Source organism: Solanum lycopersicum, chromosome 4 (genome assembly GCF_036512215.1).
Source record: "Solanum lycopersicum chromosome 4, SLM_r2.1".
NCBI lineage: Eukaryota > Viridiplantae > Streptophyta > Magnoliopsida > Solanales > Solanaceae > Solanum > Solanum lycopersicum.
In genome coordinates this window covers 56771202-56788958 of record NC_090803.1, presented here as the reverse complement: position 1 = coordinate 56788958, position 17757 = coordinate 56771202, and the positions used below count along the sequence as shown (strand labels likewise).

The 17757-nt window shown below is 43.6% G+C and overlaps 1 protein-coding gene across 1 annotated transcript; it reads right to left on the bottom strand.

Moving 5' to 3' along the window:
* Window positions 1-9952: 9952 nt before the first annotated feature.
* LOC138348194 (uncharacterized) lies at window positions 9953-11467 on the bottom strand. The gene has a single exon (XM_069296817.1). It carries the CDS (start codon window positions 11465-11467, stop codon window positions 9953-9955), a length of 1515 nt encoding a protein of 504 aa, XP_069152918.1.
* Window positions 11468-17757: the final 6290 nt, after the last annotated feature.

The following is a 17757-nucleotide window of genomic DNA, read 5'->3' as shown; positions in this document are numbered from 1 at the left end:
GCTAAAGCATGTCCTTAAGGATAAACAAACATGCATCAAAAACTCAAACTTTAAGACTATAATCTTGTGGAATGATAAAATTAACGAAAACCATTATAAAAGAACACAAAACAGAACTCATGCTTTGTAAATATACGTGAGAACATGTCAATCACGAAAACTGGAAAAGAAACTAAACAACTATATAAACAAACATATGCACGCTAAGAAAGAAAATGTCACATATCCAGAGAGAATGTGTGGCAACAACACCATGGGATCTAAATGGGGAGGTAGAAAAGCAGTTGCATCCAAACGAACAATCAATAACACATATAACTTCTACACCATTTAGCCTTCCGACCAATCCAAAGGAAATGCATTGCAGCTTCCTAAGAAAGCTTAAGAGAAGAAGAATGAGGCAAACTTAAACAAGATTTAGACTAGGATTGGTATCCTACCGAGCAACGAGAACTTTATGCTAAAGAGATAATCTCATGATGAACTCGCTAACCGGGTGAGCAGCACGAACAGGCAAGCATAGCAAACAACAAAGAATAAGACGACGGAAAAACAAACCGTCACGCAAGACCCTTTACAGAATTAGGCCAACAAACAGTGTGTGACTTCCCATACCGCAGCAACACGACCCTATACTAGACGTACAAATGCCAACAGATTTGATCCCAGAACGAAACCAAACGAATAATACATCTACCGCAGCAGCACCCAAAGCATGAAGCAAATAATAATAAAAAAAAATCTTGAAACAGGAAAACAACCGAAGAAATAGGATGGATAAAGAGAATTACCTCTTCGAAAGCAGCGAAAAGGGGACGGGTGAGCAGAGGACGAGCAGCAGCAACGAGCTTACACCTCCAAAACCAACCTCGAACCACAGCGAAGGCATCTAGCGGAATATCACAATCGCGCACCCTAGACGGAATGGAAATATTTCTCGACTTCCTTTTCAACTCCTCTCAAAACTGGACAAGAGAAAAAATCGACAGAACAATCTTACGATGAAGCCTGAAATCAGTTTCCCAACCTAACGATTCTGCTATGGGTTGAGCGATAAACAAGAAACTTTTCCAACAGAAAGAAAATCTTTCTGAAAAATCCTCTTCCGAGCTTTTCGAACCCAAATTTCTCAACCAAAAATTGCTAACCCCAAAATTCCCCCTTTTTCGTGAAAAACTCTCCTCCCTTTTTTATGAAGATGGGAGGGGTTTATGTAGGGTCGGTGATACGATTTTCCGCCCATTTTTGAACTCAAAATCGAAATCCCTTTGGGTCAAAACCCACATGGCCATTGCGTGTTGGCGAGGGTGACATTGACGATTGGCAGACCTGTTTGACAGGGCATGGGAGTCTGCGGGGTTGTTGGCGAGTCGCGTCTGAGTTTTCTGGGTTTCTATCGAGAGGGGAAGGAGAGAGCGAGCGTGGGGGAGACGCGGGAGAGAGGGAAGGAGAGGCGTGAGGGAGACGCGAGAGAGCGTGGGGAGGGGGTCGAGTGGGGGGTGCTGTTCTTCCTGGGAATGGGGTCGTGTGGTGGGCAAGGGAGAGAAGAGAGGGGAATAGGGATGGGTCGGGTCGGAGCGGGTATGGGCTGGGTTGAAGGGTTTTTTTTTATTTAAATGTTTTGGGCCGTCTGAATGGGAAGAAGTGGGCTGGGATATTTAAGTTAGTGTTGGGTTGAGGGGTTTTTATTGGGTTGAGGGGTAATTGGGCCTGGGGAGAGTGAACGAAGTGGGCCTGGGGATGTTTGAAAGGGTGGGCTGCTGAAGAAAGGGAGATTGGGCCTGGGCGTTGGGCTGGAAAAGGGGAAGAGAAATGGGGTGGGCTGAAAATAAACAAAAGGGAAATGGGCTGGAGGAAGGGAAGCCTTAAGATACACACATATACATATACATATATGTATATACATATATGTATATATATACATCTATCTTATTTTCGCAAGATTTATAAAACCAATTAACTCATACCGACGCGGGTCAAAATTGGGTGTCAACAACTGTCCCTCATTTTACTCGGGTTGACGCAAGCAACTCGAGGAAGATGAAATTGACCAACCAATTTTGATCAACCCCAATCGTTTTAAAAGAAGGATTCGACACAGGGTTTAGGAATTATGGACGAACCCTTGCAAACGGGTCTCCTACATATCTCAGGCTATATGAGAATTCAGGCCACTTGTAGTTCGATAAGCTTGATTTACCGCACGATTTCAAAGAATCAAAAGCCACCTCGACACCGAATTATGAAGGTATCGAAATGCTCGAGAATAGAATTCGAGAGCGAATGTTGGAATACAGCTGAGTTTTCAACATTGAATCCGCCTACATATCCTTAAACCTTCGGAATCAGGCTGTGTGTAGTTCGACTCGATCGTTGGAAAGGAAAACTATTATGCTAGCTAACCTTCGGTTTTGGACGAGTGACACATTAAACGAGTATGAAAAAGAGGCTTGTAACCTCTTAGCCATGAATGTGGCGCGCTTCACACCCATAATTAAGAACTTACACGGACATAATTTCCAAATCTTTTGGCGTATTGTCACTCAGATTGGAAACTTGCTTCCGATGAAACAAAACTTTCGGAAGCGAGACAGAAACTGACAGAACTAGAGAAAACCCGTAAGCCTCGAGAGGGTGGTTCGATTGTGGTGGAAGTCGCTCCTCTGCTCGCGTCCTAAGAGTTTGACATTCCTTTTTGGACTATGTCCCAGTTCGCTGCTAAGAAAAGTTCCACGTTGTGCTGCATCCTTTTTGATGTCGTCCGCACCTGTGGTTTTTGGAGAAATCATCCTTTTGGATGCTCTCGACAAAGACTGAGATAAAACTCGTCAGCTTATAAACGCAATTAGGATGGGAGACAGTGTCTTTTACCATGTCGACACTTCATTGTTCTCCTCCATGTTCGACGTCGACTCGATCGGTCTCACGTCCAGCAAATAAAGCTTATGCCTTGTGTTTTGCAATATCATCTTCAATGTATTCCATACTTGATGTCGAAATAAATAAATAAATGCCGATGCGATATTGATGTTTCTTTTGTTGTCATCTTCGATGCTCTCCATGATGTTTATTTTTATAAGAAATAACATAATGCAGTCGAGGCCAATGGATAAGTATTGCTCTTTCTTTATCCAAGTACGTCCTCTTGCGGGTCATGAATATCTTCCCGCGATACGTAAATTCCTGCGAGATATGAATCTTCTCGCGATGCATAACTTTCAGCGAAGAATAAAATCTTCTTGCGATGTGCAAATTTTGACGAGGCATAAATTCTTCTCGCGATGTATAAATTTTGACGAGGCATGAAATCTTCTCGTCATGCATAATTATTGACTCGCGATGCATGATTTCCGCGATGCATGATTCCGCGATGCATGAATTCCAGCGAGGCACAAATTCTTCTCGCGATGTATAACTTTTGACGAGGCATGAAATCTTCTCGTCATGCATAATTATTGACTCGCGATGCATGATTTTCGCGATGCATGATTCCGCGATGCATGAATTCCAGCGAGGCATAAATTCTTCTCGCGATGTATAAATTTTGACGAGGCATGAAATCTTCTCGTCATGCATGATTATTGACTCGCGATGCATGATTTCCGCGATGCATGATTCCGCGATGCATGAATTTCAGCGAGGCATAAATTCTTCTCGCGATGTATAAATTTTGACGAGGCATGAAATCTTCTCGTCATGCATAATTATTGACTCGCGATGCATGATTTCCGCGATGCATGATTCAGCGATGCATGAATTCCAGCGAGGCATAAATTCTTCTCGCGATGTATAAATTTCGACGAGGCATGAAATCTTCTCGTCATGCATGATTATTGACTCGCGATGCATGATTTCCGCGATGCATGAATTTCAGCGAGGAATAAATTCTTCTCGCGATGTATAGATTTTGACGAGGCATGAAATCTTCTCGTCATGCATGATTATTGACTAGCGATGCATGATTTCCGCGATGCATGAATTCCAGCGAGGCATAAATTCTTCTCGCGATGTATAAATTTCGACGAGGCATGAAATCTTCTCGTCATGCATGATTATTGACTCGCGATGCATGATTTCCGCGATGCATGATTCCACGATGCATGAATTCCAGCGAGGCATAAATTCTTCTCGCGATGTATAAATTTCGACGAGGCATGAAATCTTCTCGTCATGCATGATTATTGACTCGCGATGCATGATTTCCGCGAGGCATAAATTCTTCTCGCGATGTATAAATTTTGACGAGGCATGAAATCTTCTCGTCATGCATGATTATTGACTCGCGATGCATGATTTCCGCGATGCATGATTCCGCGATGCATGAATTCTAGCGAGGCATAAATTCTTCTCGCGATGTATAAATTTCGACGAGGCATGAAATCTTCTCGTCATGCATAATTATTGACTCGCGATGCATGATTTCCGCGATGTATGAATTCCAGCGAGGCATAAATTCTTCTCGCGATGTATAAATTTTGACGAGGCATGAAATCTTCTCGTCATGCATGATTATTGACTCGCGATGCATGATTTTCGCGATGCATGATTTCGCGATGCATGAATATTTATATTGCCCCTGTGAATAGTAACGGCAAGACGACCTCCAAATAATATATCGACTTGATCGATAATGATAAAAATAATAATTGCATAGCTGTCTCTTCTGAGGTAATGCATTGTCTTGATCGACAATAATCATTTTGCTTTGATAACGCAATGCAAATAGCGTCTTCTTATAGAAATCGTGAAATCTTCGCTGAGATTCCTTTTTGATTCACCTTTGAATCTGGCCAGGCACTTTGTAAATTTCATGTATTGGGGAATGACTTGAAATAAACAAACACATTCACAAGCATCTTGGCATAAAGATATGAAATGCTTCTTGCTTTCGATAAAATCACCGGCTTTGGAGATAGTTTTCTCCTTCTCCGTATTCATCAGTCGGAAGAATTCGGCCGATTTCGAAGCGAAGCTATAAACCTGCATTCACAGAAAAATTGTCAGTTTTAAACATACTGATCTGTATCGATCCCTTCGGTTGTTTGCTCCTTGTCTTGACGTCCTCGGTTGATTTCCCGATTTCCCGACTCTTGATAGATAAGAAAATATCTTATGCCAAAACAGATGAAATATAAAAGGGAAACTTTTAAGAGAAGCAATTTTTTTTTTATTTTTTAAGAAATAGTATCTCGAAAAGGTCACTGCCAAGTCATGTCATGTCAGGCTTAACGAGCTTCTTTGAGTCCGACGCTTGTTGAATGAATTTCAGAGGCATTCCGGACTTGTAGGGAAGTCCCATGACAAAATTTTGAGGCCATCCTCAAAATTTCTGTCCCAGTTTAGTATCTTGCTCCTCTTTCCATTGTAATCGCACAGATCTCAGAATTTTTTGAGATCTTCTCAAAAATTTTGTCCCAGTCGCAAATTCGAAATGTCTTTAGTTTGATCCGCTGAAGAGAAGGTTCCTTCTGGAGAATTTTTGAGTCCCTCTCAAAAATTCTGTCCCAGTTTCTATTGTAGAAGGGGGGGGGGAATAGAATTTACGAGATATATGACCGAGCCCTTGTGGCGCCTACGTATCCCGTTGCGGCAGGAATCAGGTCAAACGTAGTTCCCCTTAAAGGTTAACAAGAATAAAATTTACAAAGAAACCGACCGAAGCCGACAAAGGCCGCCTACGTATCTCATTCTTGAGAATTTAGGTCGAACGTAGTTCAGGTACAAAGAAATAGTAAAGGGGGTAAATGGGGTGACCGAAGCCGACATAGGCCGCCTACGTATCTCATTCTTGAGAATTCAGGTCAAACGTAGTTCATTAAAAGAGGGATAAGAATTCAAATTCGAACAAATACAAGCAAACAGAAGATTACAAGTAAATGATGGGAAATGCAAAACGAACTTCACGCGTAATATCTCTTGACAGCATCTGAGTTGATAGGTTTGGGCCATACAGCGCCATCCATCTCTGACAAGACTAAAGCACCTCCAGATAGTACTTTGCGGACCATGTAAGGACCTTGCCAGTTTGGTGCGAACTTTCCTTTGTACTCGTCTTGATGAGGAAAAATACGCTTAAGAACCAACTGACCAACTTCAAAATTTCTGGCTCTTACTCTTTTGTGAAAAGCGCGAGTCATTCTTTGTCTATACAACTGGCCATGGCAAACAGCAACCATCCTCTTCTCATCAATCAAGGCTAGTTGATCAATCCGTTTGCTAACCCACTCAACATTACTTAGCTCAGCTTCTTGGATGATCCTCAGTGACGGTATCTCGACTTCAACAGGTACGACTGCTTTTGTTCCGTATACTAGCAAGTATGGAGTAGCCCCAGTCGATGTTCTGACCGTCGTTCGATAACCCAGTAGAGCATATGGCAACATTTCATGCCAACCCCGCTGCTTGTCAATCATTTTCCTCAGAATCTTCTTGATGTTCTTGTTGGCGGCCTCTACAGCTCCGTTCATTTGAGGGCGATAAGCAGTTGACCTTCGGTGAATAATCTTAAATTGTCCACATATCTCTTTCATCAGATGACTGTTGAGATTTGCACCGTTATCAGTGATGATGGATTTTGGAACTCCAAATCGGCAGATCAGATTGTTGCGGACAAAGTCGGCCACCACTTTCTTGGTTACCAATTTGTAAGAGGCTGCTTCCACCCACTTGGTGAAATAATCGATGGCAACCAAAATGAATCTGTGTCCATTAGAAGCGGCTGGCTCTATAGGACCGATGACATCCATCCCCCAAGCTACAAATGGCCAAGGTGAACTCATAGCATTGAGTTCGTGAGGTGGCACCCTTATCAAATCTCCGTGCACTTGACATTTATGGCATTTTTGCACGAATTTGCAACTGTCGTTCTCCATAGTCATCCAGAAGTAACCGGCTCGAAGGACTTTTCTTGCCAAGGTAAGCCCGTTCATATGTGTGCCACAGACTCCAGCATGTATCTGTTCAATAAGCCTCACGGCTTCAGCAGCATCCACGCATCTCAAAAGACCAAAATCTGGAGTCCTCTTGTAAAGGACTTCTCCATTCAAAAAGAAATTGAGAGCCATACGACGTATCTACTTCTTTTGATTAGATGTGGCATCTTCTGGATATGTCCCAGACTCCAAATACCTCTTTATGTCGAAGTACCAAGGCAAACCATCTGGTTCTGATTCCACGTGTGAATAATGGACTGGGTGCTCCTTCAAATATATATCCAGCGGGTCGATGTAATCAATATCTAGATGTTTGATCATTGAAGCGATGGTGGCAAGAGCATCAGCTAATTCATTCTGTATTCTGGGAGTATGTCTGAACTCGATTTTGCGAAACCTTTTACACAGATTTTGCACATATTGTACGTAAGGTACAATCTTCGGGTTCTTCACAGCCCATTCTCCGTGAACCTGATGAATCAAGAGGTCTGAATCTCCAATAACCAGTAACTCGTAGACATTCATGTCAACGGCCATTTTCAAACCGAGAATGCAAGCTTCATACTCAGCCATGTTGTTTGTGCAGTTGAATCGTAGTTTAGCCGCCATAGGATAGTGCTGACCAGATTCTGATACCAAGACTGCTCCAACACCTTTACCCTGGTGATTCACCGCTCCATCGAAGAATAATCTCCAACCTGGATAATCTTCAGAGATATCCTCACCCACAAATGACACTTCCTCATCGTGAAAATACGTCTTGAGAGGTTCGTACTCTTCGTCAACGGGATTTTCCGCAAGATGATCAGCCAAAGCTTGTGCTTTTATTGCCTTCTGAGTCACGTACATGATGTCAAACTCACTCAACAGCATTTGCCATTTAGCTAGCTTTCCGGTCGGCATCGCTTTCTGGAAAATATACTTCAACGGATCCATCCTGGAGATAAGATATGTAGTATACGACGACAGGTAGTGCCTCAGCTTCTGGGCAAGCCATGTCAGAGCACAGCATGTTCTTTCCAGCAAAGTGTAACGAGACTCGTACGGAGTAAATTTCTTGCTGATGTAGTAGATAGCCTTTTCCTTCTTCCCTGTCTCGTCGTGTTGACCAAGTACACATCCAAAGGCGTTATCCGAGACAGACAAATATAGCAACAAAGGACTCCCTTCTCGCGGAGGAACCAATACTGGTGGGTTAGACAAGTAGCTTTTGATAGCGTCGAAAGCGGTCTGGCACTCCTCAGTCCACTTAGTTGGGGCATCTTTCTTCAGCAACTTGAAGATAGGCTCACATACCACCGTCGATTGTGCTATAAACCGGCTGATATAGTTTAACCTCCCTAAGAAGCTCATCACCTCTTTTCTCGTCTTCGGCGGAGGTAACTCCTGAATTGCTTTGATCTTGGAAGGGTCGAGCTCAATACCTCTTCTGCTGACTATAAACCCTAACAATTTCCCAGCTGGGACTCCAAAAGCACACTTGGCGGGATTTAGCTTCAAGTTGTACCTACGCAAACGTTCAAAGAATTTTCGCAGGTGTGTCAAATGATCCGAACTCTCGCGGGATTTAATTATGACGTCGTCCACGTACACTTCAATTTCCTTGTGAATCATGTCATGGAAGATAGTCGTCATGGCTCTCATGTAAGTGGCACCGGCGTTTTTGAGCCCAAACGGCATCACCCTGTAGTGATATACCCCCCAAGGTGTGATGAAGGCCGTTTTCTCCGCGTCTTCTTCATCCATCAGAATCTGGTGATAACCCGCGTAACAATCCACAAATGACTGCATCTCATGTTTGGCACAGTTATCAATCAGAATATGGATATTTGGCAACGGGAAATTATCCTTTGGACTAGCCTTGTTGAGATATCTGTAATCAACGCAAATCCTGATTTTTCCATCTTTCTTGGCGACCGGAACGACATTCGCCAACCAGGTGGGATATTGCGTTACTTCTACCAACCGGGACTCTATCTGCTTGGTGATTTCCTCCTTAATCTTCAAACTCAATTCAGGCTTGAATTTCCGAGTCTTTTGCTTCACTGGCTCGAACCCTGGGTTGATAGGCAGCTTATGAGATACGACATCGGTACTCAGCCCCTGCATGTCACTGACCTCCCAAACAAACACATCGCTGTATTCGGCAAGCAAATGAATCAGGCTCTCCTTCCGAGTTTCATTCAGGTGAGTGCTGATCTTAACCTCTTTGACACATTCTGAATCTCCCAAATTTACCGTCTCTGTTTCCTCCAGATTCGGTTTATGTTGATTCTCGAACTGTCGAAACTCTTCTACTACATAGTCTGGTTCCCCACTTTCTTCATCGTAGTCGTCAGCCTCGTCGTCATTTGCCTCATTTTGTTCGTTTAGCTCATGACATGACATGACGTTGGCAGGTTTGTAACTTACGTTACTGAAATCATAAACAGACAAAATTAGAAAAGTAAAATATAACAAGCAATAGAATAAACAAAGTCAAAATAAGGAGGCTTTCATTTAAATTGAATCAAGATGCAAAGTTGGGTCGTGGCACAAGGTCATGTCGCCCTTTAAACAATCATAACAAAATTTAAAATCAAGAAAATGCAGAAATGGTGGGTCTCGGGCCTCTTCTGAACGACCACCGATTTTGGCATGCACAAAATAATTCCTTTCTACCCAAAAGTTCGGGGCATCAGGATCGGCGTGGACGTCCAGTTTTGCAGCATCTCCCCTGGTTCAGCATCACGAATGCCCGCTGGCTCAGCTTCCTCCTCGATGACGGCGTTGATTTCCTTGAACAGGTCGCAGATTTCTTCCCCATCGTCTGCAGGCTCGGCATGCTCCCGGACTGGAAAGGAGTGATAGAGATGTGGGATTGGCTTAGTCAACCCTTGATCCTTTCTCCTCTTCATCTTTAAATCATCATTTGTGGGGATGTACCCCAAACCATACTTTGATCCCTGAGCAAGGACCGGAAAAGGCTCAATAATTCCTTGGGAATCTCTTCCCAATCCGAAACCTGGCTCGAACCCATTTTACAGCATCACCGTGGCTATCATTTTGTACACGGTTGGCATGGGGTTAAGGGCCAAATCTTCGTTGGTGGCGTTCACCAGCTCCACCGTGTAAAAGTCTGCGCCTTGCGGCATCTCATCAATGACCGACACCTGCTTGCCCGAGCGACTTCCCTCGCCGTGAATCACTAACTCTTCATTTTTCCATACAAGCTTCATCATCTGATGGAGAGTAGAGGGGACGGCTCCAGCCATGTGGATAAACGGCCTTCCCAAAAGGAGGTTGTAGCTAGTGTCTATGTCCAATACTTGGAATTGCGCACTGAACTCTGCGGGGCCCATTTGAAGGGTCAAAGTCACAGCCCCTAAGGTGTCTCTTTGCACACCATCAAATGCCCTTACATTGACCTGATTCTGCTCCAGTTTCCCAAGGTCAAAATTTAGTTGCCTCAACGTCGACAATGGGCAAATATTCAAACCGGACCCATCATCTACCAAAACACAGTTGACAACCTTTCCACGACATATCACGGTAATGTGTAGCGCTTTGTTGTGGGATCTTCCTTCGACTGGCAACTCATCGTCACAAAAGCTGATTCGGTGCCCCCGAATGACTTGATGAATCATAGCGGCCACGTTATCACTACTTGTACCTGAGGGTACGTATGTATCATCAAGAGCTTTCATTAAGGCTTGCTCGTGGGACTGAGAGCTCATCAGCAGGGCCCACACGGAGATCTGAGCCGGAGTCTTCTCTAAATGTTTGACGATGGAATAGTCCTTCGGTTGCATCCTTCTCCAGAATTCTTCTGCTTCCCCCTCGCTTATCGGCCTCTTAGCATGGTCCTTCTTCTGTCCTCCGAGAGCAAGCTCATCAGGAGTGTAGCACCTTCCGGACCTGGTCATCCCTTGGGCCACGGCGGTTTCAATGACAAATTTGGGCTTAACGAGAGTTTTCGAAGGCACCAAGGCAACAGCCTTTGCAGGTGTCAGAATAACAAACTTCCTCCTTTCTTTGACGCTTAAAGAAGCGACAGCCCTTTCCAAGTCCTCATGCACAATAGGGGTAATCATCTTTGTTCCACACCCGTCTTCATCCGTTTCAATCATATTAAGGTTGTCACCTCCATGATTCAGCAACGGATTTGTGTTGACGTTTGGCACTGCCGGTTGAAGAGAAACTACCTCCTGATCGATCAGGTCTTGGATTTTGTGCTTAAGGTTGATGCAATCTTCCGTGTCATGTCCAACACTGTTGGAATGATAAGCACACCTTTGATCTGGCCTGTAGAACTTTGAGTTGACATCCCCGGGTTTGGGCCCCACAGGGTTGATGTATCCATCTGCGGCTAGCCTCTCAAATAGTTTGGTCCGACTTTCAGCAAGTGTGGTAAAGTTACTTGAAGGCCTTTTTTCAGATCTTGGATGGGAAGTATCATAACCGCTTTGCCGAGGGGGAGGCACCCGCTGATAATTTTGGGTATTTGTACGAGGAGCTTGGCTCCGGGGATAAGGGTTTGCCTGGAAATTTGGCATTGGAGCTTGGTAATTCGGGAGGGGGTCCTGGTATAATGGAGCTTGGACTTGATAAGTGGGTGGAGGTGGTCGGTAGCTCGACTGTACGTTGGCACAGTTGGGAGCAATATTCTGATAAGGGGATGGGATCTGGTATGGTTGAGGGTAATTTGGGTATATGGGAGAAAAGTTTTAGAGATTAGAAGGTGGACTTTGGTACGACGAAATTTGAGCATTCTGATAGGTGGGTACAGTATTGTGGTTATTAGGATGATTGGATTGTGGGTAGTTGGATCGGTGAGACTTTGGGGAAGGCCTGGAACGATCTTGGGAATGTGACGGGTTTCTAGGGGTTTTTCTTCCCCCATACGAGACAGCGGCAACTTCCTCTCTTTGCTTTCTTATCAATCCTGAAGACCCAGGCGATGCAGATACTCGGGCTATCTTCCCCGATTTTAGACCATCTTCGATAGTCTCACCAACTTTGACTATCTCAGCGAATTTAGCTCCGACCAGCAACATGATTCGATCATAGTACTCAGGCTCCTGTACCCGCACGAACACTTCCACAATCTCTTTCTCGGTCATGGGTGGCTTTACCCTCGCCGCTTCTTTCCTCCACCTATAGGCAAATTCCCTATAGCTTTCAGTTGGTTTCTGCTTCATCTTCTCTAGAGAATACCGATCGGGCACTATTTCAACATTATAGGCGAATCGGTCAATGAAGTCCTTAGCCAATGCATTCCAATTGGGCCACTTCCTGGTTTCATGTGAAGTAAACCACTCGAGGGCCTCTCCACACAGACTTCGGCTGAAAAGCCGCATCAACAAGGCCTCATCCCTGCCAACTCCCACGAGCTGGTCACAATACGCTCTCAAATGTGCCATAGGATTGCCCACTCCTCCGAAGGTGTCAAACTTCGGAATTTTAAAACCTTCGGGAAGGTTCAAATCTGGATGGATGCACAATTCTGCGTAGCTAAGTCCGACGGCGTCTGGGATGCACTGCAGCTCTTTCATAGCCTTTTTGATTTCTTCCTTTATATCGATCTTCACTTCTTCTTTCGCCTTCCATTCTCTTTCCTGTTCTTCATAGTGATCCAACTCAGAACCGTGCACCTCGTGCTCGGCAGGAACGGGAACTTGGAAGGTGGCTCTTTTTGGGAGGGGTGGAGCTATAAAGGGACTTGGAACGTTTTGGGCGGTCTGGTAGTTTTGTGGGTAGGCCTGAGGATTGGTGTTCTGACTCAAATGCGGATGAAATGCTTGGGTATTGAAGGCAGTTTGAGTTTGGTTTTGATTTTGTGGCGGTGGGGCAGTTTGAGTATTCTGAGGATGGGGTGGTATTTGAGGGTGGTTATTTGGAAGAGGTGAAGGAGTTTGGTAAGATGCAGAAGCGTATTGAGGGTTTTGGGTTGTGAGGTCAATCACAGACGGATTATGCACAGGTGTAGAAGGCTGGTTCTGAGTTGGATCTATGTTTGATGAAGGGAAGTAGACCGGAGGTCTTGCATCAGCAATATTAGTACCAAATCCAGGTGGAGGCGCATCCTGTCTCCGTTGCATTTCAACTTTCATTTCAGCAATCTGTTGCATCAGTTGCATGATCAATTCATTCTGTTCCACTACAGTGGGCTGAGCCACCACAACGTCAGTAAGACGCCCTTCGTCATTGTTGTCTCCCATAACTGTTTTTCTTTTGTCTGAATTTGATCGAGGGAAGGAATCTGTAGGACCTTTTGACCTGGTGAAGTAAGGATGATCTGCCAGCTTTATCGACACAGATCAGTAAAAGGTACCTGAGAGGTAAAAACAACTCAAAGGCAAATTTGTTAGTGCATATCCAGAGTACAAAATGCATAATATCGCACATAAAACAGATAAACACACAAGTCGTTTTGTTTGAGGATATCTTAACCCACGAATAAGGACGGATATATATTTTGAACAAACAGGAATTTGTTTGTTTGGCGCTATCTTGGGAAATCTGAATCACGTTGAGCTATGGTCTTCTTGCAGCTGCTTTGTGACGTTTGTTGATCTTATCTTCGTATCTCCGAAACATGGAGGAGAACGAAAATTTTCTGTGATAGGGGCCGGGCCGAGAAGGCTGCCTACGTATCTCACGGGGAGAATTCAGGCCCAACGTAGTTCGGATTTTAGGATGAAAATTTTCCATTCATTCTTTCGTTACGATTACAAGGGAATTGAAAAACAACATCAAAATTTCTAGAAGACAACATTTGGAGATTTCTTGTCTTGTGGCTGCGTCATTCCTTTCCTTTCAGACAGTTGGAAATGGAGGCTTGTAGACGATTTCTTCTTCATCATCTTCCTCAATCACTTCACGGCCGGGGCCACTGTTATCTTCTCCCCGATCACGGGCGAGGTATTTTCTGCCCTTTGGGTCGCTATGGGTCGCCAATTCCTCGTCGAGCGCCGCGCTTCTATCCAACAACACAGCAGTCTCGATATCTATCTTCGCCTCTCTCGCCTTTCCTTCGTGTATCTCCAAACGAAGCAAGTTCAACCTTTTCCTTAGGCTTTCGGTTTCCATCTCAACCTCCTTCTTTCTCTTTATCTGTGACGCCAGATCTTCATCCAAGGTTGTGACCGCAGCTTTGTAGATCGCCGTGGTCACGTCTACTTTGAGTCCTTCCTCCTTAACCTTCTGAATCTCTCGAGTAACTCGCTCGATCTTTCTTTGCAATTCCTCCTCAGTGAGCTCCGTCTGGACGTTCTTGCCTTTGACCATAGCGGTGATTCAACTTTCCTGAGATGATAGAGCGGTACTTAGGATTTATGGTATGGATTTTGTGTGAGAAACTTGAGACTCGGGAATTTTGGTCGGACAATTGTAATGTTGGCTTTTGTATACTCTTTAGGATTTTGGCTAGGAGTGGGTTTACGATATCCTCAATCATAGCGACATAACACATAAGCATTCAAACAAATATATCGTGTCCTAAACATGCATGTGACCCTTTTGTGCCAAGGGTAGGCCTAGCGATCTGAAGGATGTATTGCGCCATTTAAATAAGTAATTGTACCCCCGAAACAAATTTCACTAGATGTCATAGCGTTCATTACACAATCAAAATCAAACGGGATACATCTTGGGAATGGGATGCAATGCAAATACATATATAAAATCAATCCCACGCAGGGGAGTTAAAAGGTTGATGATCCAGCTCCTCTTCTGGCCTTCTCCACTTCTTCTCGGATAATGCACTTGCTGGTGAACACGTATGGCTCAGCGAACTCAGCTTTGGAAGATGTTGGTACGGCTTGTAAGGTGTTCATCTGCTCGTCCAAAATAGTGTCCAAACGCATTAGACAAGTACTTGTGTCAGCTAATTCTTGTGACATTACGGCCAAAACTCTCTGATTTTCTAATTCCCGGAGTTGGTATGCTTGCTCTTTTTGTTGAAATTCCTGTTCTTTCTTATAGAATTCCTGCTCCCTTCGGTCCCACTCTTGCTGAAAATGGTACGCGTGAATCTGAAGCCTTGTCTCCACGTCTTCGATTTTCTGACTCGTACGTGGTGTCGGATCAACTACACCATGCAAATTATTATGCAACCATGTCTTATATTCGTCAACATATCCAGCTTCATACCTATCTGCGGTAACCTCCCCCTTTATGTTGACACGTCCGGCCCATTCCGGGAGGATAATTTTAGCGAAAGGTATTTTGTCCTTCTCGTTGTAATCGACAATGAAAGAGCTGACATCTCCTTGGGCGGGTATGATTTGGACTTTTCCAAATTTCCGCATTACTCTCGTCGGGTTGTAAGGACGCAATCCTCTGATGCCGGGAAGGACTAAAAATGGCAATTTGGCCCCTTGGGCTGCTATCATCTGAGACCTGAAGCTCGGTAATACCCATTGTATGTCTCCTTCTTTCAAATTGTAAAACACCTTTGCCCACGCATCCCTGGTGGTGTGAATTGGAAATTTACGGATACTCAAGTAGAACTCGTAATTATCGAGAGGACTTGTTTGACTTGGTTCGGCCAAACCCTGTAGTTGGGGGCTGTCTCTTTTGCATAGATGTTCCGTCAACCACCATTGAAGTAAGATGTTGCAACCTTGAAAAAATGGGAAACCATTCTTGCACAGGCTCAAAGATCGGTAAATGTCGGACAAGATGACTGGGGCCAAACAGCAATATTTCTTTTCTTCAGATTTTCTACCGACTCCTCTGAACATGGCATTCACTACCATTATTACCCGGGTGTCGACCTCTTTACCTTCGTCTTTAGGGAACACCATAGTTCCCAAGAGGCATGCGGAGAAAGCGATAGCTTGGGTTTGCCTCCAAGTACTGTGATCATGAAATTCGTCCGGGAATAATCTAAAATAATTGTCGTGTCCCCACCTCTCGAAAAACCTCATCAGTGGAATGTTGTGGGTCTCTAACCAATTCGCATTCACTAGGGATAATATGTCTCTTAGCTCAGTCTCGGTTGGCCTATCTGGCAGGAGAATGTGATGATCGGGACGTTTTTTCCTTTTGCCACACGTCCCAATCGAGTCAAGGCAATATTTGATCTCTTCTAATGTGGGTGTTATTTCGACATCTCCAAATCGAAAGACCATCTTCTTATAGTCCCAAAATCGGGTGATGACCTCGATAAACGTGGGCCATACCTTGAAGTCCATTATCGAAGGTAGGTGACCCAAGTAAATCGAGATTTCTCTCTTCTGACACTCCTTAAGATTGCCCCACCATACTCGAAGAATGTTGGGTGCCTGGGTGACCATTTTGAAGTGAAGGAACTGACTTGACATCTACAAAAACATACAACTAGTTAATTTTCAATCCCCCCGATACAACTAGTTAAACACGCAATACATCCTTCAAATTTAAACAACAAACATGAGCGTCCTATCGAGCCGTAGGCTCTTTGGACTCAAGGTGGACTTTTCTAATGGGCCCGACACTCCTTGGGTGTCGGGTCATCCTAGGCCAATGCGCTATTTTCGGGATTTGGTTTCGCTCTATCCTAGTTTAACTAAGAATGGGTTATATTTAAAATGGAATGGGTAACCCAAGTGGACTACTTGGGCTGGGACAATTAACGATCGTTGACTATCAAGTAATCAACTACACTCGTCAGGGTGCCCCGAGAAGATTTTTGGTTAACGAATGACTGCGAACCCGCATAATCGTCCTTTAGTGGAAATGTAAAAAAGTGTCGTTTGACGGAAGTATGTATGCTATGTATGCAACAGTTTAAAAAATCTAAATAATTTAAACACTTAAACAGTTAATCACAAATAATCAAATACGTTAATCTTAAGGTTATAATCCTCCAAATCCCCAGCAGAGTCGCCATTTCTGTTTTATCGAAAAATGGTGATTTTCGAAAAGAGTTCGTTTTATTTTAAAGATATTTTCGACTTTTAGGAGTCGCCACTTAATTTTTAAGAAAAATCAAGAAAACTTTGTTTCTAAAAAACCTAAACAGAAAAATTGTTTTGAAACATTTTTTAAGGGTTCGGGATTCTTATTAGTGTCTTAGGAAGGTGTAAGGCACCTAAGACACTCCGTTAAATACGGTTTTCCGACGATTAACTTATTTGACTATTTATTTTAAAGACTTGCGAATTTTGAACTACTTAAGATATCTAGGCGAACTTTATAAGTTTTGAAATATTTAACTTTGTAAAATCGTTTTAGGGCTAAGACACTTTATATTCAAACAAACTTAGAATTTGAATTTTAAACCTATTAGAGTTTCAAACAAACTTATGAGTTAAAACATTTATCGTTTCGAGATTCCATTAAAGTTAAACCTTTTAAACTTAAGTCTAAGCGACTTTCAAATTCGAACATCTTTAAAGTTCCAATTTTTAATTTCAAGTTTTGATAAAGCAAAAGGCGTTCAATGGGGGTTTGGAGTTCTTCCAACTCTAAAACTAAACGATATTCAAGCACGTAACCAATTAATAAAGAGAGAGAGAGAGAGAGAGAGATTTTGAGTCCAGACTCGGGTTCTGTCCGCCTTGACCGAGTTTTGGACCCACCCCTTTTCCTTTGTGCCTGTCCTAGCCTAAACATGTAAAAAAAAAGAAATCGAAAAATAAAAGAAACAACAAAGGGCTTATGCCCATTACAACAGTGTAACTAAATAAATAATAAGGACAATCTTCTAATCCGCCTCGGATTTATTCAATCTTCGTGGCATTTTGAATTTTCGCCCGTTGTCTTGACTCGGTAAGATTTTGAACCTTTACGGCTCAACGAGGATGTGTGGGATGGAAATCAAGTCCACAGGGACTCGCAAATAATTTCACATGCAATA